At 33.9% G+C, this 23,221-nt stretch overlaps 1 protein-coding gene across 1 annotated transcript in view; it reads right to left on the bottom strand.

Moving 5' to 3' along the window:
- Positions 1–19,896: 19,896 nt before the first annotated feature.
- dar1 (dendritic arbor reduction 1) overlaps positions 19,897–23,221 on the bottom strand; it is an 81,841-nt gene continuing 78,516 nt past the window's right edge. Inside the window, exon 6 of the mRNA XM_073987313.1 lies at positions 19,897–21,016. Within this exon, the coding sequence (XP_073843414.1) occupies positions 20,829–21,016 (188 nt within the window). The 3' untranslated portion in view covers positions 19,897–20,828. The remainder of the gene's footprint in view (positions 21,017–23,221) is intronic.

Raw genomic sequence — 23,221 nt, 5'->3', positions numbered from 1 at the left:
TCAAAAAATCAAGTTTCGAATATCAAAATATCACTACACAAAAAAACAAAGTAACTACCTGGACCATCTTTTGTAAAGAGCTAGCCAGCTATCTGTTCTAAATTCCTGTGCAATATCAAGAATGATTTAAAGTGTTTTAGTGCCTAATAAACCCACAAAACTTTTTTGTTTATTTATGCCAAACTCCTAGCAAATAAGCTGTAACTTCCTGAGTTTTGTAGATATTCTTTTTTTTTAATTCGAATTTATTTATTTATTCTTTCTATATATCAATAGCCTCTGCGCAACATGAAAATTTGACAGAAGATAAAGTAGAAGTCGTGGAAAAAATAGAAATTCCTAACTCAAAAAACGCATTTTTTGAGATATGCCACTATTTGAGTTATGTAGTCATTGTCATCTCATCATAACTACATGTCATGTGTTGGCGAATTTGACGATTTATTGTCATTTTGACGATTTTTGGCCCGAAATTGGAAAATGACGATTTGACGATTTTTTGCACTGAAATGACGATTTTTCACTTTAGCCAAATTTGCAGGAAATGAAACAGGATAACTATATTTTAACAAAAATTTAACGAAAGAATTTAAAGAAAACAATGTTACAAACTCGTTTTAATGAGTCCTTAGCTATTTCCAGCCAGATTGGGTATATTTAGGTACATATCTGGAATACCGTTAGTTTGAGCGTTTTTGCTTCACATTCGAATTATATCAGTTGAAAATTTTCGTTTAGAATTGCTAATGGACGAAAATCGTCTATCTCGTTGTGACAAATGTAGGAGTCCAAATCCATAAATCCGAAGGTACCATTCTATGGGTCTATATGAAAACGTGAACCTATACCGACAAATTTCAGGTGGAAAGTTTTATACGCCCAACGAAGACTAAATACCAAATTTCAGTCATTTCGGTAGGATATTGAGGCTACAACTTTCAAAATATCGAAAATCGGTAGGTACCGTTCTGTGGGGCCTATATGAAGACTTGGACCTATAGTGACAAATTTAAAGTTTTATACTCCCAACCAAGGCTTTATACAAAATGTCAGCCATTTAAGTGTCATGTTGAAGCCACAACCTTCAAAATATCGTAACTCGGGAGGTACCGTTCTATGGGGGCTATATGAAGACGTGGACCCATGCGGACAAATTTCAGGTGTAAAGTTTCATACCCCTAACGAAGACTTAATACCACATTTCAGCCATTTCTGTGGGATTTTTAGACCAAAAATCCTTGAATATACTTTTGCATATGGTTTTGCATATGCTCATTTTATGCAAATATTTAAAAATATGCAAAAATTTCTGGGCCAAATTCGTTTTATTTTGTGATAAAACGAGTTTCTGTCTAATCAGATTTTCTCTACGACCATCCTAACCATATATGCATTTGCATAGAATTCCGCTGTCTACAACAGCAACAAAACCTAGTTTTGGACTATGTTGAGGATTTTTCCAAATTTTATTGACGTTTTGAGGATTGATTAATTTTTTGACGATATCCGATCAAAAACGGTCGGCAACGCTGGATGGGACCCAAGAATTGATACCATATTTAGGGACGTTGCTTCATACATTTCTTATACAAAAGTTTTAAGAAGCTTTAGTTACAACTTGTTTTTGAGTAGACTCTGTTGATTAAGTGTCTCAGTAGAAAAACTAGGCGCCCAATTTAGGTACCTTCCCCACAAACACTTAAAATTTGCGGCTAAAACTTCTTTTCTCACCTACAAAAATTATATTTATTTTTAAAACTGGGATCTGTTCTTTACAAATTTCGTATCGCTTGTCGCTTTTTTAAAAGAAATGTCTCGGAGAAGTAACTAACTACCTTCGTTGGAATATTTTTTCTTAACATGTAAATGGGTAAATATATGAGGATTTTCGAGCCATAGTATTTTGAAGTTTAGTGTTGTAATATTACACACGCTATTGACATAAAGTGTCATATTGTGATATGTATTGTCCGGGTTTTTGTAATACCGGAATTTTAACTATACATTTAATTTGAAATCTGTGCATAAATATGGTTTATATAGTATGTATATTTGTGCATACATATGTTTGTATGTCTCTGACACAAATAATATACGTGCAATTACTTGCAAGTACAATCAATTGAAAGAAGATATTAAGACGCCTTCAAAGTAGCAACAATTGAAGCAAGCTGTTGTTATATGCGGTCATTGATTCCATGTTTCCCTCCTAATTGACTACTTTTGAGGTAAACATAAAGTTCTACATGATAATACGGCTTGGTAATGTACTGAACCAGTAACAGTTTTTTTTTGCTCAATAGTCGGTCCACCTTTATTTGTATCCATGAATTTGTTCGATTTCAATGAAGTCAGTGTATTGTAGTTGTATCGTTTCCAGTTGCCTCAACGGTTTTTAAGCAGTTACAGCTTGAAACGTCCTGCACAAATGAAAATCATTTAGACATTTACATTGTACTGCTACAACTTTCCAACTTAAATTGTTTTCCACAGCAACACCACGACTTCGGCCAGATAACAAGTGCACAATCATTGCTAATGTTGCCAGTGATCACAGGAGATGTTGTTGATGTTAAATGTTGCACCAGCAGCCAACGAGATCGTCCCCAGCATAGCTTACAACTTCTACACCACAAAAGCGTGACTTTAATTTTATTTTTATTTCGAATTTGTGTCGCTTTTCCAATTTTTCTATCAATTTGAATTTTACGTAAATCTCAAAGCTGAAATTGATTTCGCAGTTAACACATTATATATTGATTAGTTGTTGTTTGTTTTATTCCATTGCATGTCGCCAACTAATTTTTTTAGTTTCATTTCTCGTTTTCCAAAAATTACTATGATTTTCGTACAAAACAACAAATAGTTAAGTTGAAGCAAGTGACTAACCATCAGCGTTGTTAAAAGCCAATGTCTTGTAAAAGTATTTTTGCTTTTGTCGCGACAACGACTGTCGAATATGTATAAAATCATTTTTGCATCGACTGAACTTCGGCCACAGTTCGATCAGTTGATACACTCCGTTTCATGTCAATAGCACAATTCAAATTGCTTATTGTTACTTCATTTTATTCGATATCCGTGAAATAACCTCGGGAATGTTTATATATCTTGGTTTGTAACTTTATGAAGTATCTTTCAACAAAAAGTTTGGCTTCGATAACGTACCGTTATAATTTTTTTAATTTTCTTTCAAAAAGTCCAAGATTTGTACGGTTTAAAGCGTTTCATCGGAATAGCACATTCTTTAATAACTTGGGTAAAAATGCAAATTTCGAATGCATCTGTTACGATTCGATAAAATTGGAACAAATAAAAGCTATTTTAAGTTTGAAACGCTAAAATTGGTCGAACTATGACTTTAATACCGCGAAAATAAGACCTTATGAAAGCTGTGGACCTTAATTGTCTATAATACGTTAAAAATTTGGCGTAAGTTGGCAGTTTCTTGTCAGATTTATAAAGATTTAATGAAAAATTAATGATAGAAGACAAATGGTGCAAAATAAACTTCAGCTTCTACTGAAATTTGGGTACATTTCTCCCTAAAACTTCAAATTCCTATGAATCCTATTGCATAATAGGGTTCAAAGTTGGCCTTAAGATAACTTAACGGTTAAAATATTGGGCGATTTTTATTGCTCTAGGTCTGAGCTAATATACTATAAAGAAAAAATCAGATCCTTCCTATACACAGAAAGAAAATAGGTTGGACTAAAATGAAGTAACATAAAGCAATTTGAAATGTGCTATTGACATGAAACGGAGTGTATATCTAGCTGTTGAGAGAAATTCCGATTGAAGGAAAGATCTTAATCAACTCACCTCAGAGAAAATAGTTGTTTTAAATGAAATTATTTATTTATTTTTTATGAAGAAGTATGCATTAGTCTTAAGGATACACGAATTATTTCTAATTGATTTACTACTATCAACGAGTCAATTCCACACTGTTCTAAATTGTTCTTTTTTCGGCTGCTGTAATTTAGACCTGCTGTTGGCAATTATCAAAAATGTTTGGTATGTACTTCGCAACACACTGATGGCCTCTTTCGGGCATCCCCTCATACCTACAAACAACTAATGCCCCATAACTCACACATGCTAGGAATGCATTTGCATGCATGTATGCCAAAATTTTTGTCACCCGTTCTTTTTTATTCGTTGTTGATATTTCAAGATCACAAGTCAATTGAGATTGATTGCCAACAACAGCCGAACAGCATAAAACACAAATTGGACATTTAGAGAGCAAACATACAAACTGACGGCAATCGAAAATGACATGTTGGGAGAGTGCACGACACCATTCAGACGCACAGACTATCGACAAGATTTACATGAATTTTAACAAACTACCGACTTTTAAAACAAGCATCAAATCTTAAATCTCAACATAAATGCGAACGATCATTGTCTCGGAGAAGAAAAATGCGTAGGTGCGTACACCAAGGAGGAGTGTAGATCCATGAAATGTATTCTGGTTCTTTGACAAAGCTTTGGCAGCAAAAGCAATCAAACAATTTTTTAAATTTGTGTACACATCAAGCAATCGATCTTTTCAAAGGAATTCCAAGAATAGTGATCGATGGCAAATTATGAATATATGTACATACATCTTTACACATTTATAAAGGTGTTGTTGGTAAGAATGGGAGACTATAGAACAAATATATGTTCACTAAATTGCAACGCTTGTGCTAACATGCATTTTCGTTTAACTTTCGCAAACCAATAGTACCGACATCATAACGAAATCGGAACAAAATTCAGAAGCTACGTCCGATGTCGGATCCGAAATCGTAAGGATATCTTAACGTAAGTTGTATGAAGTGGTTGAAATCATTTCGGAACGAAATGTCGGAGCGAAATCGGATAGATTTCGGCCAGAATTTGGAACGAAATCGGAAGAAAATCCTTGAGAAATTCGGAATGCGCATTTTTTCTTCCGAATTTTTGTACAGATTTCTGAACGATTAATGTCGTATAAATATCGAAGACTTTTTTTTCTCTGACCCTTCTTTTTATACCCTACACCACTATGTGGAAAGGGTATTATAAGTTTGTTTTTGTAAAAATTCATGTAACACCGCGAAATATTCGTCGGAGACCCCCAATGTGGTATACAAATGTTCATGTTTCGGCGAGATAAAGCGATTTTGAGATGTGTGTCCGTCCGTGTGTCCGTCTGTCCATTATAAATTGTAATCAAACTCCAGGCCGCAATTATGAACCAATAGTCACGAAATTTGGTATGGAGGTCGGTTTCACATCAGAATAGATCGCTATTTTAATTGGTAATGATCGTGAAATATTTAGCGGTTGAAATAGACCAAAAACATAATTTTTTCCGATTTTGTAGCTGCTCTGCAGGTCGCAATAATAGTCCGATCGCCTCGAAATTTTAAATAAGGGAAGAGTATATGACAAAGAAGAAGCTTGAAATTTGAGATGACGATCAGATAATTTTAAGAGAGTTAAATGGGCCACAATTTTTGTGTGAAAATTGTAAAAATTTTTAGTATACAGCTTATATTATTTTTCCTGGAAGAGCCATTCCGGGAAAGTAAGTTATATTTGGAAGATGAACGCTTGACCTTTCCAGTGATTTTAATTGTGTTGGTGTACATGATAAGATAACAGAGTTACAGCCTAATATACCCAGTTATTTGTTTGTAGTGTTATCATAAACACGCGAGAGTTCGCAATTATAGCTCAATAATCACGAAATTTTGCACGAGGTAAAAGGGTAGGTAGAAGAAGATCCTTACAATTTTGGATCGTGATCTGATATTATTTAGCGGGTGAAATGGACCATTGCTTTTGTATGAAAACAAATATTTTTGGTCTATATTTTATTTCCTGGAGGGCATATGCCGGCAAAGTAGAAATAGAACTACTGATCTTCTACTACTGAAGTATATAAAATAAAATGTAAAAAGAACATATCTATTATATTGTATGATCGCTTTATATCCGAATACCGGATGTGCAAATAAAGAAGAAGAAGATCTTCCCCCTGATGCAAATTGCAATCACGTGTCTGCTAGATAACGGGCCTACTGCTTAATATATAATGTGTTTTGTGTACAGAACCACATTTTCCTATTCCCAGTGTTTGCATTATTGCATATTACATGGTGACTTAACGTTTTAATTGTCCAATTAGATTTTGCCACCTTTTGCAAAACGATTCCCCAGCCAGGCAAAATCAAATTTTCAACGGTGGCAAAATATCCTTCAGTAAGGTTTGCGACATTTTCTGAATATTTCAGCCATATAAAACTTCTCTACAAGTGGTGTCTTATGGCACGCCGTTCGGACTCGGAGATAAGCTGTGGGTCTCATATAAATGAGCGAATATGAATCGGCGTACACTCACTCATTGATATGAGAGAAGTCTCCCTTGTACCTTCTGAGATGTTTGTGAAACAATTATTATATTATTATTTAAGCTTGGTGTGGTAAGGTATCAGAATCCACAAAGTTATTTCTTACAATAAGTTTATTTGTTCCATAAAGAAACTTTGATTTCTGGAAAGCTAATTCCCTGGGGTAGTGGTGTAGGGTATCACATGGTCGGCCCCGTCCGACTATAGCCTTGGCTTACTTGTTTATTAATTAATCCTTGTTTTGTTTTCATTGGAAGATGGTAATTTTAAAACGTTTCTCTAATGATTTTCATCACTGTTGTTATCATTTTGTAGTTATACTCGTAGTAGAACAATGAAAACTTTGTGTACGAATATCTTGAGGCTATCAGCACAAGCTTGAATTATTTTACGTTTCATTTATTTAAAAATTGTATATGCGAATTTTATAACCAACCATTTTGTTGTTCGACAACAAACTAAAATGAAACCAACCACCTTTTGTATATATCTAACAACAAGGAGTTAGATATATACAAAAGGTGGTTGTTGTGCGAAGGGAAATTTGTTTCCGACATATTGATCCGAAGTCGTACCGAAATCGGAAGAAAAACATTGGTAAATTCGAAGGGACATTTATTTCCGACATTCTCTCCGAAATCGGAACGAAATCTGAACGAATTCCCCTACTAAAAATCGTATAGAAATCGGAACGAAATCTGAACGATTTTGCCTCCGAAATTGTTCATATGTCTCGGACATCCGACACTTGGTATATATATTATTGCTCCGCATCAAATTCTATGTTGATGTAACCATGTCCGTCTGTTGAAATCAAGATACAGCTCCCAATATTTAAGATAGAGGTTTTTAATTTGGCACAAAAGTTTCTATTACTTCTTGGATGTTTGGTATTAAAAATGGGCTATATCGTTAAAGGGTTTGATATAGAATGGTGCCTGTGATTTTCAGTATTTTGAACGTTTTAGCCACATTATCTTACCGAATTGGCTGAAATATTTAGCCTTCTTTGAGGCTACAAACAAATTTCAGCAACAAAACTTTCACCGAGAAATTTGTCAGTATAGGTCCCTTGAAGTATCCCCATAAAAGATAATCTCTCGATTTTCGGTATTTGTCAGTATAGGTCCCTTGAAGTATCCCCATAGAAGATAATCTCTCGATTTTCGGTATTTTAAAGGTTTTAGCCACATTATCAACCGATATGGCTGAACTTTGGTATTTAGTCTTCGTGGGGGTTATGAAACTTTCCACCAGTAACTTGTCGGTGTAGGTCCACATCTTAATATAGCCCCCATAGAACGGTACCCCCCATTTTCGGTATTTTGAAGGTTTTAGCATCATTATCAATCCGAATCAATCGATTGTGATATAAAACATTCAAGAAGAGTATCGATGGTATAGGTCTACATTTGCATATGTCCCTCATAGGGTACCAACCGATTTTCGGTATTTTAAAGGTTGCGGCTCAATATCCCACCAAAATGGCTGAAATTTGGTATTTAGTCATAGTTGGGTGTATAAAACTTTCCACCAGAAATTTTTTGGTATAAGTTTATGTCTTCATATAGCCCCATAGATCGGCACCCCCGATTTTGGGTAGGTTTTCACGTCATTATTCTCCCGAAATTACTGAAATTTGGTATTTAGCCCTCGTTGGAGTTACAAAACTTTCCTACAGAAAGTTTATGGTATGGGTCCACGTTTTGATGCAGTCCCCATATAACAGTATTTCCGATTTAGGGTATTTTGAAAGATTAAGCCACATTATCCATCCGATATGACTAAAATTTGGCATTTAGTCTTCGCTGGGGCTAAAAGGTACAAGACAACAAGAAAGCAGACAACATACGTCCAGAGTTTGGTATAGCCTCCATATGGTACCTTTATATTAGGGCTATACCAAAACATGGACCAGATTTAAGCTTTTTGGAAGATTTGAGCAACAATTTTTGTACAGGATTTGTTGTTAAAAAAATTACTCACAGAAAACTATCTATACATATCAAGGTTTAAGTCTAGCCCCCATGAACCGATATTGCCCAATTTTATGTAATTCTAGAGTTTTTTTTATAATTTTCGAACCGAGATTGCTGTATTTTTGTATTGCGTGTTGTCAGAAGATATAAAAACTCAATTAGGTTAATTGTAAATATTGGCCCATGTTTTGGAAAGAATAACAATGATGACAATGAACAATGGGTAGAAAACCCTCACACAGAAAAAAGTAATTTTCATCAAGTAAGATATTCTACTCCTCCTAGGAATAAGCCGTAACGTAATGAAGCGCTTAGTACATTCATAAACGAAAGGAACATAATTGTTCCTATTTACTTCAATTCAGTTCGTGATGGAGGGTATATAAAGTTCGACACTGCCGAACTTATCACCGTCCATATTTGTTATTTTTATATTTACATAGAAATGCAAGGAAATGGTTTCAAGGGACCGACAGCTTGTACGAATTATCGAGATTTTCGATTTATACGAGGTACGAATCGCTATTCTACTGTATATGAAATCCTCACTTAATTATTGTTAATTCTAAGCAAGATCGTGTCCAAATGTAATGCATATTTTGAGTGTATAACTTCAAAAACTAGGAATTTCTAGCCAAATTGCCTACAAAGGGACGTTAATTACAATCATGCCAAAATTACGTCAGGAACATCATTTTTTCTATCGGAATCAATGGCAAAACTACTGAAAACGATTGGGAATCTATTATTCCACCATTCTGGTTACTAAAATGGCATAAAATGCTCACTTTAAAAATGCCAATTTTTTGTTTTCCCGTAAAATTTTAGTATTACGGTACTTTAAACGGAATATTTTTGTATGCCATCTTAAAGACATCTTTTCAGCCTACAAAATTGTTTTTGGAATTTTAAAAAAATCTCAACTCGTTTCCAAGTTATCAACGTTTATATATTTTATTTTAGGTTGCATCATTTTCAGTGACAGCCACTGTATGTATGTACATGTAGTTACCTAAATGTTTGCAAAAACCAAAATTGTAAATATCATATTAAATGTTAGTTTATGGCGACAAGTCATATAAAAACCTTTTTTGAATACGTTTGCAACCATTTAGTTGTCTAACTGCATATGTGTCAGTATTAAGGGTTTCATTTTTTTATTTTGTCCAAATATAACTAAATTTTAAGAACTGTTTAAATGTACATACCTGCATATGTATATGTTTTTAGTCAAATACTAGCATAAGGAAGGAAAGCAAAAGTTTAGCCAAACTACACACTGAAATGGTGATATAAAATAAACATTTGCTATCGTCATTATGTTATCGACTCAATTCTAAAATAGAAAAAAGAACACACAAATGCACTACTCTAAGGGGATATCATATCGAGCACATTAATCGTCAAATTTATGAATATGGACACACATGCAATCTTCTGCCATTGTTTGTTTGTTGTTTTTTATTTTGTTTTACAATGACCAATATGTCTGAGTCAATTCGATTGCCGACGCCTGCAAACAACAAATTGCAACGCAAAGTCTGCCAGTCAAGAGCTACGACGATTACTTTTAATAATTTGAATAATAAGTAATGGAAAACGAAACAAACAGTGGCTCGATAATCGCTTTAAATATTACGCAGTACCTTAGCTATTTTTCATATGAACTCAAACAAAGCTTAGCAGAATCGAAGCGAGTCAATGGGAACTGGAGAAAAATAAATGTTAATAAATTGTTCGATTGTTTATCATTTGATAAAAGCAAAGCTAACAACAACATCACGGTATGCCTAATGCTCTCTGCATTTACTACATGACGATAAATGTGACAAAGTACAGTGGGCCAATAGAAATAAACTTGTGTATCGCGGGAGAAGAGTAACACAAGAGTCATATTTTTAAAAGAATTAAATAAATAATGTATAGTTGTTGTAAAAGCTGTTCTTTGCTAAGGTTATTTACATTTTTGTATGTGAACTTTAGTAAAGCTACCAATCAAAATTGGTTTTAACGATAAATTGTCAATTTATCATAGTAATGCATAAAAGCCAATCTACCAACTAATAAATAACTAATAATATAAGAAAGTAAAAGTAGTCTTGTTCTGGTCTTTTGATATTTAGGGGAAATATCAAAGTCGGGTACTTAATATGATACAATCTGAAGTAGGACATGTAAACTTTAATAACTTCTAACCAATTCTAGACATTTCAAACATTCAAAGCTAACAATTTAGTAGTGTAAATAGCGAGCAGTAGGAATGATTACATCTGTAAACATTGATGACAAAACTATCGAATAACTTAGGGGACCAAAATAATAATTTATTCAAATTCTAATCGACTTTTGTAACGAACAAATTTTACAAGTTCCTTTTTGTTATTTTTTAGTTGCATTCATACTACAAACTGTTTTTCACATGGGCGAAATATCTCTAATCGTTTTCTATCACTATGTACCACTGTACCATTCAAGTGAGAGATGCAAATAGAGTTCCCTCATCAAAATGAAAAATTTCCCACGTTTTATACCCCCAAATTTTTATTAAATGTAAATATACATTATTCATCATTCATCCATGCCGTCCGATAAGTAGCGGTCACTTCGTGTGTTGGTTGAGCTATTTGTTTGCTTTGTACTTTAGTGTTTTTCATTTGAATGTTATCTGCTTGTCAATCGATGAGAAAGAACTAAGGCATTGCTTAATTGTTTGCATAATTGCTAAAATGAATCGTTTGCTCATTGCTTAATTCAATGCAAATGTTATTTTCAAAAAGATTGCTGACAAATGAAATTGCTGTGTTCAGCCATAAATATATCAATCAAAGCAATTTCTTTACGTTTATACATTATTCGATTGTTAGTAATGTACATTTTGTAAACATTATAGTACATTTTTGACACCACCTATTATTATTATTTTTCCCGTGGTTTAAGTTCCAAAACAGAGCTATTTATAAATAAACTTATCGACAAACGAAACAACCCTTTCATATGAACGTTTTCAACATTTATTGATTAAAACGCCATATTCTGAAATGATATGAATACCCAGTCAATTTAACAGTGTCCTCTATGAGCGCTAAAAATAAAAGCTTTTAGCATCAAACTTCATGTTTTTATCGAATTCTTAGAAGACATTGTGGCAATCAAACAAACGCAAATATATTTGCCTCTCAACGTGAATGACAAAATCGAATGGTCTGACATTTATCACCCAGACCCAGTGAGTAATTTCCATTTACTCTAATAAACACTGACCATAATCTTTTGTTTTGCACACAAGAGCGCAAATGTTGTGTTGCACTTTTGTTGTTGTTGTTGTTTTGTACGGTTTTCATTATAAATATATAAAATTAAATGCAATTTATTATTTTCAACTCAAATTGTTTGGATATACTCATGCATACGTATGTACGTACACACGTACATATATATGTATGTATGTAGAGCGCTATCACATTGGCAACACTAACAAAATACACATAATCGACACCATAACTTAAGCTCCACATTGAAATCATAGACGTCCATCACAACATACCACTGCACCAGTTAATATTTTCTTTTGTCATTGTTACTGGAAATGCGGTTCAAGGGGCTGGAACTGCGGCTATGGGGGTTTCAGTCATAGATAAATTGACATTTGTGTAATGTCCGTGATTAGCTTTAGATCAGCGTACGTCATGTTAATTGTCGCCATAAATTAATTATTTTACATTAGCAGACATTTAAGTTATTGAATTTGTTTTTTTTTCGTACTGACCCAGCTAATGAATACAACTTACAGTAGGTATTTGCCGACTCAGGTACACCTTGTGAAGGAAATATACATTTTATATACATAGTAGAGTATAATATCCAATATCCGGACACCACATGTTTCGGCAGTCTCCGAATTATCGAATGAAAACAGAATTATTTTCTATTATTATTTTCTAGGCGTATAATATTATTTTTTTCAATTGTAGTTGTTAAACCCGAAAAATAGTGATGTTCGAATTATCGAGTAGAAAATCCAAAAATTAATTTTATAATTTTAAAGATTGGGGAGTTTTTCTCTAGACGGAAATCTTTTCTGTTGGGATTGATGCAATTGTAACCAATTTAAAACTCAGATGGTATTCTCTATTATTGGTTACTTCTGTTGAAATACCCTCTATTTATCATCAACATTGCGACATCTGCAATCCGAACGAAATTGGGACCTGCAGCGTAATTACAGGGTTTAGACGAGCCAGATCGACATAGCTCGAAACATTCATTATAACCTCAGCCAATAGGCTAAATACCAAAATCCACTTTCTCTAAAAAATGTTCTTAGTCCCCAAGTATGTTTGGACGAAATCCATAACGGACTGATACTTTTGTACCTTTTTTGTTATATATGTATATAACAGAGAGCCCACGTCGATTACCCATATAGTGGGTATAAGAATAATTGGTCGATTTTCAATATGCACGAATGTTATTTTTAGCATAGCACTAATTAAAATATAGAATAATATTTTGGGGTTGGAAAATTCCATTTGAGGATGAATTTCGAAATCAAGAAGATTCAAACACAAGAAAACTATAATATCACATTTTCACTGTCGAAATTATGACTCTTTCAGCATATCTGTGCATCTGAAATATTTAGCACTAATTGATCACGTTATGCTGAATACCACTGTGCAACACAGAAAATGCAAAACAACATCTAGTAGGCAATTTTTGAAAGTATTTATTTAGACTATAAAAACCCTAGTTGGGTTTTGCGTCGACAGATCCAGCGCGGATTCTATGGCATCATCTAAAGCGGGTTAAAATTACTCTTTTTTGCACTTATCGGTACTGTGTTTTAAAAACGAGTAGGAATTTAGCTTTGTAGTCTTTAACAATATTGAAGCCAACAAGTATTGGAACTGGTGTATCAAATAGACCAACTAGGAAATACTGCAATTACCGCAACAAAATCAAACAAATATAAAAATTTTACACAATTTTTTGGAATTCTGGTCAGTATCCGCTTGAACCAAATAACATGTTGCAAAACTCTCCCAAATAATGTTCTCAACAATTCTTCAGAATATTCTGAAACATATCATATCTTTTACAACACGTACTTCTAACACTGTTCACACGTACATATATACTTCTTAGCAGTTCACCACATTAAAATAGTAAAATAGTATCAGTCGACTTTGCCGACAGAGCTATACCCTCAGCCTATGTGAATTTAAACCTTCATCTACGGACAGATCGAATGTTTTTAGGGTCTTTTCGCAATTTTTGGCCTTTTTTGGACATTTGAACTTGCCGACAAAAATGTGGATTAGGATTAAAGTTCAAAAATGTTGCGGAAGAGGTACTTAAAGGAATGGATCGACATAGTCCATTATGGCAGTGGATCTTATTTTGGGAGTTATATCTCTCCGATAGCTATCGCGCCCACGAGTCATTTTAGTGGGTCATCGTGTAACTTTTGGACCAGTATGCCAGGAAGCATGGACTTGTCCACGGATAAGTTAATATCGCTGTAAACAGGACCACAACGAACAACATCAGTATACATTTCCAAAGTATCTTCGAACAGACCCTAAACGGCACTTAGACACAAGTGTTAAATTTTTGGGTGGGGGAAAGGACCTATATGGGCCATTTTAGAAGTTAAACTAAATTTGGACAAAAGTTTGGACCAAATTGGTTGCCAAATTCAAGTTATATCGTGAATATCATTTTAGTACATTTTTCAAATATTGGGGAAGTACCGGAAGTTGTTGACCGGTATTGCCCGAAGGCAAAATTATGAACCAAATCGGTTGATTAGTTCGATGGTTATCGTGCTCTCCAGCCACTACATATGGTACCTTAGGGGGTTTTTACACCTTTCGGGCTGTTTTCACGAGAAGTATGAACTTGCCACTGAAAAAAACTTTGCCGTCGTAATTGAGGCAGCGAATGCAACAAAAATCAAAGATATTCGATATTTCATTTCCATAAATCTTGTGATCTTTCAGTTCATCCCAAATGAGAACAACAACTGAAATTCAATCATATTATAAATGTTACATACTGTGTCCACCACCGTACATTGAATTTAAATGGGCTGTGTGGGGGAGGCCTCAAGACCAAATATGACTTTTTGGAAGCAAAATGTTCAAAAAGTGTATGAACATTTTTCATTTCGGGTCCCATGGCACCCCCTGCGTACATCCCTGACTGTGTCGTGTTGAGGGTATGTATGAGGCAGCCTCAGTTAGGAATGCATTTAAATACCAACTGGTTCATGCAGAAGGGGACGGCCAAAACTATGATGATAAAAATTTATTTTTGTCAAATATAGCAACTTTAGAATACAGCAAGATCCATAGGTATATCGAAAGCTCGTCAATGAGGAGAGAATCTGTTTTGGTCCGCATAAACGAAACACAAGTTACCAATGAGTCAAACATTGATTAGCAGCTTTTGTTTTGCGGTTTATGAGTATCACACGTAATACTAAGTAACAATTAGAATCTCATAATAGTATATTTGAATTTGTCAGAGGGCTAACGAGCCCATTTCAATAAAATTGAAATCATTTATAATTGCTTCTTAATTATCATACGATTTCAATCCTTTGGCGCTTTCAGTAATAACAAACAACCAATCTGAAAGAGTCATTAATGTCTGTAATACGATCTGCGACTGTGCCAGAGGGGGAGTGAAGTGTACCTCATGGCCATATTAAATTGAAAATGAACAAGTGATTAATCTAATTCGGATTTGAATTCTGTTGACATTTTTAACGTCTTGTTATTTCATTGTGGCTTTTTGCAATTTTTTAAGTACGTATGTATGTATGTATTTTTGTGATTTCATTTCATGATATTCTGCTAAGTACGAAGTATGTGTTTTATTTTGTTTACTCTGTTTCGGTTTTTTATTTTAAAATGCGGGTGCTTTATGTTTCATGTCAGATACGATGTCTCGTGTTCTTTGCTTTTATTCTGTTGTCCATTTAACGATATTGGCCTTATTTTTGCAGCATGTTTCAATGTTGTTGCTGTTTTCTATTTGTGTTTTCGGTGCATAATAAATGATTTATTATTTTCCTTGGATTCATGGACAATTACAGATTTATTATTGACTTTTTCAGCAAAACTTAGTTATGGTGGCGAGGAGAAGAAAAACATGAAACAACCACTAAATCATGTTTTTGTTCTTTTTTTCGAAAAGGTTAGCCAATATATCTCCTCGGTGGTCTAGGAGTTGTAGCATATTCGGAAAAATAAAGAAAAAAACAACAAAGAGCAGTGGCGCTTATTTTATTTAATAATGTTTCCTTTGCTAATGCGCGGCTGTGAATATCACATAAAAAAGTGAACATGGCAATAAGTTATGATTAATTATGTGTGAAGGAGACCAACTACAGAATATTCGTGTAAAACTTCAAAGCGACTGTTGTTCAATTTAAAAGCCTTTTTGATGTTGGAGTTCTTGTAGTAAGCATCAAGTTGCAAGCAGCAGTGCAGTTTGGATTGTTGTTCGCTATGCCCGTAGAAGCAGGTAACCGCACTATATAATGTACTATCTAACCGCAAATTTCTATTAATATCAATAATTTCTACAGAAATCACCTTTCTTGTTTTAATCGTAAACTAAAATTTGCTTATGAAAATTTCATACTTAAGAATGAGCTAGTAACTTTTTTTCAGGATGTTCATCGGTCATTGTATTGTAATCGCTATATCCTCTAAACGAATTGACAGATTTTAATGTGATTTTAAGACTTTAGCAGCAATTTCTAACTTTGTTGTCGAATCGTCTTAGAGTAACATCCCACACAAGTTTTCGTTCGTGAGCATTGAAGATTTTGAACCTGAGTTATATCGCCACGCAGTAATAACTATGGTAACGATTGAGTCTTTCACGGCTCTTATCAAGGGAAGTATGAACATTTTATTCAATTTTTATTCCTCCATCATCCATTTACATATTAGAAAACAATATTTGGACTGGAGCTATCCGCTTATTATGTAGGGACTTTCCTGAGAATAAAAGCATACAGTTGTAATAGTAAGTACTAACACTTAACAGGGATTTAAACTGCACACATTCCAACAAAAAAATTAAACTTTTCTGTGTCAGAAGGAGTGGTCCTAAAAATTATACACCACTATAAGATGGAGGATATACTACATATGTCATTCCGCCATAAAACCCATAACAAAATTATCTTCGGTTTTTACTTTTTTTAAAAATAAACTATTTTGCTTTTGGGGGTTGTAGGGCTTTTCGGACACATATATGTTCCTTAAGACAGAAATTTCACCGTTATAGTAAATTTCACAAAGACTAGCTGATGAAAAACAAGTAAGAAAAGCGTTAAGTTCGGTCGGGCCGAACTTTTTATACAATCCACCACAAATTTCAGCCATTTCGGTGGATTGATGTGGACACAACCTTCAAAATACCGAAATTCGGAAGGTACCGTTCAATGGGGGCTATATGATGGCGTGGACCTATACCTACAAATTTCTGGGGGAAAGTTTTATACGCCTAAAGAAGACTAAATACCAAATTTCAGCCATATCGGCGTGATAATGAGGGTAAAACGTTCAAAATATCGAAAATCGGGAGATATTGTATTATGGGGGCTATATCAACACTTGGACCTATATAAACATTTTATGGTAGAAATGTTTCTTAGCCTCTGGAAACACAAAATACAAAGTTACAACCGATTCTTTGGTCAAATGGGTCTAATACATTCAAAATCTATTAAAATGACGCGTACTTTATAAGGGGTCTTATGTGGGGACTATACCAAAACGTGGACCTATATATCCCAACTTTGGTAGGAATGTTTTCTGGCCTCTGAAGACACAAAATACCAAATTACAACCAATTCTGTTGTCAAATGGGTCTAATACATTCAAAATATATTAAAATGACGCGTACTTTATATGGGGCCTTATATGGGGGCTATACCAAAACGTGGACCTATATAACCCAACTTTGGTAGGCATATTTTTTGGTCTCTGGAGACACAAAGTACCAAATTACAACCAATTCGGTGGTAAAATGGGCCAAATATCTTAAAAATTCCTTAAAACGACGACGCGTCACGCGTCATTTTGTATGGGGGCTATACGAAAGCGTGGACCTACATAGCCCGCTTTCAATACCAAAAGTCCTACGTAAATATAACATATTTTCCCAAAATTTCATCAACCTACGTCAATCCGTTCGGACGCTAGAGTGATTTCCACAGACGGACAGACGGACAGACGGACGGACATGGCTATATCGATGTAGAATTGCACGCTGATCAAGAATATATATACTTTGTGGGGTCTACAACGATTATTTCGAGTAGTTACAAACGTAGTGACAAACTTAATATACCCCCATCCTATGGTGGAGGGTATAAAAATCAACAAAAACAGAGAATTGGATTTAAATTACATTTAAGTAGCCTTTAAATGCATTCATATGGCTTTAAAGTGGAAGTAAAAGAACAAAAATGTCGAAGATGATCTATGTTTGAAAAAAATATTAGAATTATTATCTCACTAACCATTTGATCAGGAAGTTTAGTTTTCGCAATGGAGGAGAATTATTCGAGAAAAAATGAAATCGCTCTATAAATCCCAAAAGTGGCCATATACTGCATTTAATTATTATTTTTTTTTTAAATTTTTGTAATGGAAGGAGTGAACCGATATAGTCCATCTTCGAGTTTCGAACATCTTTGAAGTTCGGAAAAAATATAACGATGTGTAAGTTTGGATTGGAATCTTTTGTCCCTCTTCGAAATCTCAGAAATTAACAGATGTGGTCTTAACATATATGCACTGAAAGAAAAATGCTTCGTTGTATCAACGAACGGGTTTCATTGATTATTTTCATTGATGCTATGAAACGTTCCATTAATATAATGAAATGTTTCATTCATGCAATGAAACTTTACGTTATTTAAAATTCAATGATATTTGGTTTCATTGTATAAACGAAACGGATTTCATTGATGCAATGAAACTTTTAATTTCTATAAATTTAAGAAAAATACATATGTATGTTTTGAATTCAAACTAAACTGAATAGAATGGGCTAAAAACACTAGTACGCAAACATCTTTTAAAAAAAGTTTGAAAGTATTTCATTGCATTAATGAAAAAGTTTCATTGCTTTAACGAAAAAGTTTCATTGCATAAATGAAGGAGTTTCATTGCATTAATGAACAATTTCGTTAATTTTCAATGAAACTCAATGAAACATTTTTCATTTATTCAATGAAGCGATACGTTGGCTCAAAATCAATGACAAATTTCATTGATACAACGTAGGATTTCATTCATATTACGTAGCTTTTTCTTTCAGTGTGGGGCCTACAGCCATTATTTAGCTGAGACACACTTTGATCATATATATCCTCTTTAGTCAGAGTAATGACGATATTAACATATGTCGATTAAGGTCCACTTTTTAGTGTTGCCCCCACATAACGACGGTGCACAGTGAAAAAAATTGTAAATTGTATTTATTGTAACTCGGTTTTTACACTTAAAAAATGTGGCATCCGATTTTCTTTCAACTTGTGTACTCTGTTAAAGCTATTTGTGTAGCAGGATGGCGCGTAAATTTTTGTTACTTTTAGTACATATAGTTTTTAACAAATTTGTAAAGTTTTAGCTGCAACAACCTCCAACATAATATATAAAAAAACGTGAACCTGTGCCGACAATTCTCCGTCGGAATATTTTATACTCCCAACGTGGCTATAACCTTCAAAATAACCGAAATCGGGATACCGTTCTATGGGGGCTATATAAACAAAACAAAACAAACATTGTTCCACAACATCCCATACGGGACAAGGGAGACTTCTCTCATATCAAGGAGTGCACCCCGATTCATATTTAGCTCAATGATATGGGACCTACTGTTTATCGCCGAGTCCGAACGGCGTGTCTTAAGACACCACTTGTAGAGAAGTTTTACATAGCTGAAATACTCAGGAAATGTCGCCAACATTACTGAGGGGTATTTTGCCACCGTTGAAAAATGTTTGATGTTGCTTGGCCGGGGAATCGAACCCCCGACCTTCTGCGTGCAAGGCGGGCGTGCATACCACTGCACCACGGGCTATATAAACACGAGGTCTTATACCGGAAATTATTATAGGAATGTATGTATAACCCCAACGGAGACTAAATACCAAATCTAAGGCATTTCGTTTGTATACTGTGGTAGAAATTTTTAAAATACCAAAATCGGCAGGTACCGATGGGTAAAAATACAAATTTACTAAATATAATAATGAATGAAGTTCAATTGTCAATCTACAGCTGTTCTTATCCAAATTGTGGACAAACATACAATAAAACATCGACTTTTATTTTTGATGAGCTAAATCGGTACTTTTTTCCACTGTGCGGTTCCTTCATATTAATGAATTATTAAAAGTCCTAGCTGCGTATTTTCGCTAATTGTGTTCTGGTTGGGAGAAAACTTTTCTTCAAAAACTGAATGAAAACGGTTTTAAGTAAAAGACATTTGTTTTCAAATATATTTTAAGTATACTTTTATTTTGTTTTGTGCCAGCACTTTGGTGGATTGTTGCGTTTTTTTTTTAATTTTGCATAATTACTTTCAATTAACTTTTCAGCACAATTCATTTTAATTTTTTTCATTTTGTGATTTTGACAAGTATGTACTATAATGATATGATTTGTTTTTAAATAGGTATAATTTGCATTACAATATTCTATTACTTCGCTAAGTATCATTTAAACACGTACATATATATGTATAAATTACAAGATTCCTATAGCTAAATTCTTCAATAAGACACTGGGATTTGCAATAAGACACTTATTTTGTGATTAAAGTAGCGTAGACGGCGATACTAAATACTAAAAGGCCTAGAATACGTCTCTTAATTTAGACTATCGAAAGATTTGAGTTTTATTTTCAATTAAAAAAAAAACAAATTTAAAATTAAAAAATAAATAGATTTATGTTACAAATTATTGTAAATATAACCAAATCAAAAATTTAACTTATTTTTTTGTAACAATATGTGAAAATAAATTGCTGATCATGATTACGATACAAAAATTAGGAAACAATTGTTGTCAAGGAATCAAAGGCTGATTAGAAACAAAGAAGAAGGATGTAATGTAAAGGTATTATGGCAAACGTGTATTTCACAGATGAAAGAGTACCTCGGTACAATTTCTTTAGTTTTGTTTTGATTTAATTTAAGTGGACTATCTTAACATAGTTCTTTGTTATGTTATTAATCAATAAACTCTTAAATCTAATTATAATTTAACATTAACTAAAGTCCTTTGGATTGTTGGTTTGTTGCTGTTGTTGATTCCTACGTAGAGTAAATTATATTGTTTGAGGATTTGTGAACATCATTAGTGTATAAATATGTATGTATATGACATTAAGCTGCTTCTTTGCGATCCTTAATTTTTTATTTATTTTTTGGCAAATGTCGTTTCATGTGCAGCGCCAAATGATCGCTTCGCGCAAAACTTCGCTCACAGACAATGCACTTGAAAGGCTTAGCACCGGTATGTTTCCGATAGTGACGCGTTAACTCATCGGAACGTGCAAATCGCCATTCACATTCTGGCCATTGGCAGGTATAGGGTTTCTCTCCTGTAACGAAAAAACATATAAATTAAACATTAATATGTATTTCAGATTGAAACTTTCAATATTTTCTGGAATATGTGTCTCAAATCCACGCATTGCGAATTACAATAATATTTTCGCCTATTTTGTGATTACCATATATGTATGTACGTACATATACTTAATTAGGTCAATGTTATTTTTGGTCCCTAAATTATCTTTATCAAACATTCATGCACAATTGTATGTATTAAAATATTTCGTGTAAATTCGTCGCTTTGTTTCTCATTGTGATTGCACAATTTACTATGAATTGGTTTGTATTTTATCAAATATACAGATCAACTTCCTATAACATCGAACAAAATGCACGGATCTGCAAGAAAACTTTGTCTCGCTTCATGTTCTTCGCCTTCCCCTGTTACCAATTGAATTTGATTACTATTGTCATAATACTTAACGATGCAAATCAAAACAAATCAAACCAATCATCGCAACTTCCAAGAAAATGTCAAAAATCAACTGCCATTCAGCCGCCAACATAATACAATAACCAAACCAATCATCAGCAAAATATCCAAGAGAAATACCAAGTGAAATAAACCCATAGAGCAACAAATCAACAGCCACCAGACGAACTATTGCAGACAGCCAGTCATCAAATCAATGAACCTTATCTGAGACCAGAATATAACAAACACAACTAAATATAAGTGAGACCCTGTTATGTATCCCCTGCATACCTCTTCTATGAATCGTAGATTTTCCCAAAAATAAATAAATAAATGACGTCTTGAAGAGAATTTGGTATTACTTGTTGCTGCAGTAACAACTCTCCGGTGAGATGAAAACCGTACCATATTTTTCCCTAACAAGACAATGAGAAGCACTGATTAAATCCCAACAAGAAGTTCTTCGACCCACCAACCTACCAAACAACGGAGAAACCAACATTGGCAAGCAACTAAATTTGGCAACATATTTTTTGATTGAAGCTAATATGCCGCCTACACACCGTTGAATTTGAAAACTTTGTGTGTTTAGTTTAAAATGTACCTTTTAATGTGTGACAGGCTTTTAGGTTGGAAAAGCAACTTTTGAGCTAAATATTACAGGCGAACATTGTCGTTCTTTTGCCAAGCAGAACGTCGATTGGGTGAACAATGAAATGTCTAAGGTAAGCAGGCGTTTTAATATTAGGGATAATAAATACGTAGTGTCCGAAAGGAAGTTACAAGAACAAAGAAACGAACATAGAAGGCATCTTTATTATGGCTGGCAAATAATCGGGTCTGCCATCGATCTTCCACTTTGTCAATCGTTTTATGTGCAAAATGTATATTTTTATGGGTTTTGAAATCTATACTACCAATTGTCTTCATAATGACGGATTCGCTTTTCCTACCAATCAACGTTTTACTGCACTAACTTTTTCTTAGCCCTACGCCCAGGGACGTAGCCAGGATTTCATTTCGGGGGGGGCCCACCTGACCAAAATTTTGAAATTTCATGTTAGCGAAAATTTCTTATTTAGCAAATACGTAAACCTTATTTTAGACTTATATTACTGATGAAATAATGTTCATTTCTATATTTTAATTAAAATGACGTAAGACTTCTAGGCCAATGTCCTTTGTTTTTTTTTTTTTTTTGACAATATATCGATTTAATATATGTTTAAAACAATGGATATATTAATAATCGCATATATTTTAGGGTGTATCATTTATCAAATAACTCACAACTACAGTGAATGTTATGTAATTCAGTAATATCACTTCGGTAAGACCAAAAGAAAGAGTATGCAATCGGAAAACCTTAGGAATATCTTAACATTTAATTTTGTTGTTTACATGGAATGTTGAGGACCTTTCCTTTGTTTCCTACTTCACAAAAGTTCAAAATCACGGCTTCAATTTTCCACTCCAATTATATTGAGCAATTTATGGAAGGAAAATGGGATTAGTAGAGAATTGATTTATGCAGAGGGATATTCGGATATCATGGCGTATCCAGTAGTATTTTTTATATTTACAGGTATATTTAGAAGTTATATAAATAAAGGAAAAAACGCCGAGACACGTGTCTTCTTTTTTGTCTTTTATCACGCTGCCGTGTCAGAATATGGTCACTTTCGGAAATCCAATCGTTGTTATTGTCTTAAAAAACCAATTGTAGTTATTTTCCCTAAGTATATTTTGGTGTGCAATCGTAGATCTTATCGCAAAG

Source organism: Musca autumnalis, unplaced genomic scaffold (genome assembly GCF_047663935.1).
Source record: "Musca autumnalis isolate F117 unplaced genomic scaffold, ASM4766393v1 scaffold_4, whole genome shotgun sequence".
Lineage (NCBI taxonomy): Eukaryota > Metazoa > Arthropoda > Insecta > Diptera > Muscidae > Musca > Musca autumnalis.
This window is presented reverse-complemented; position numbering and strand designations above follow the sequence as displayed.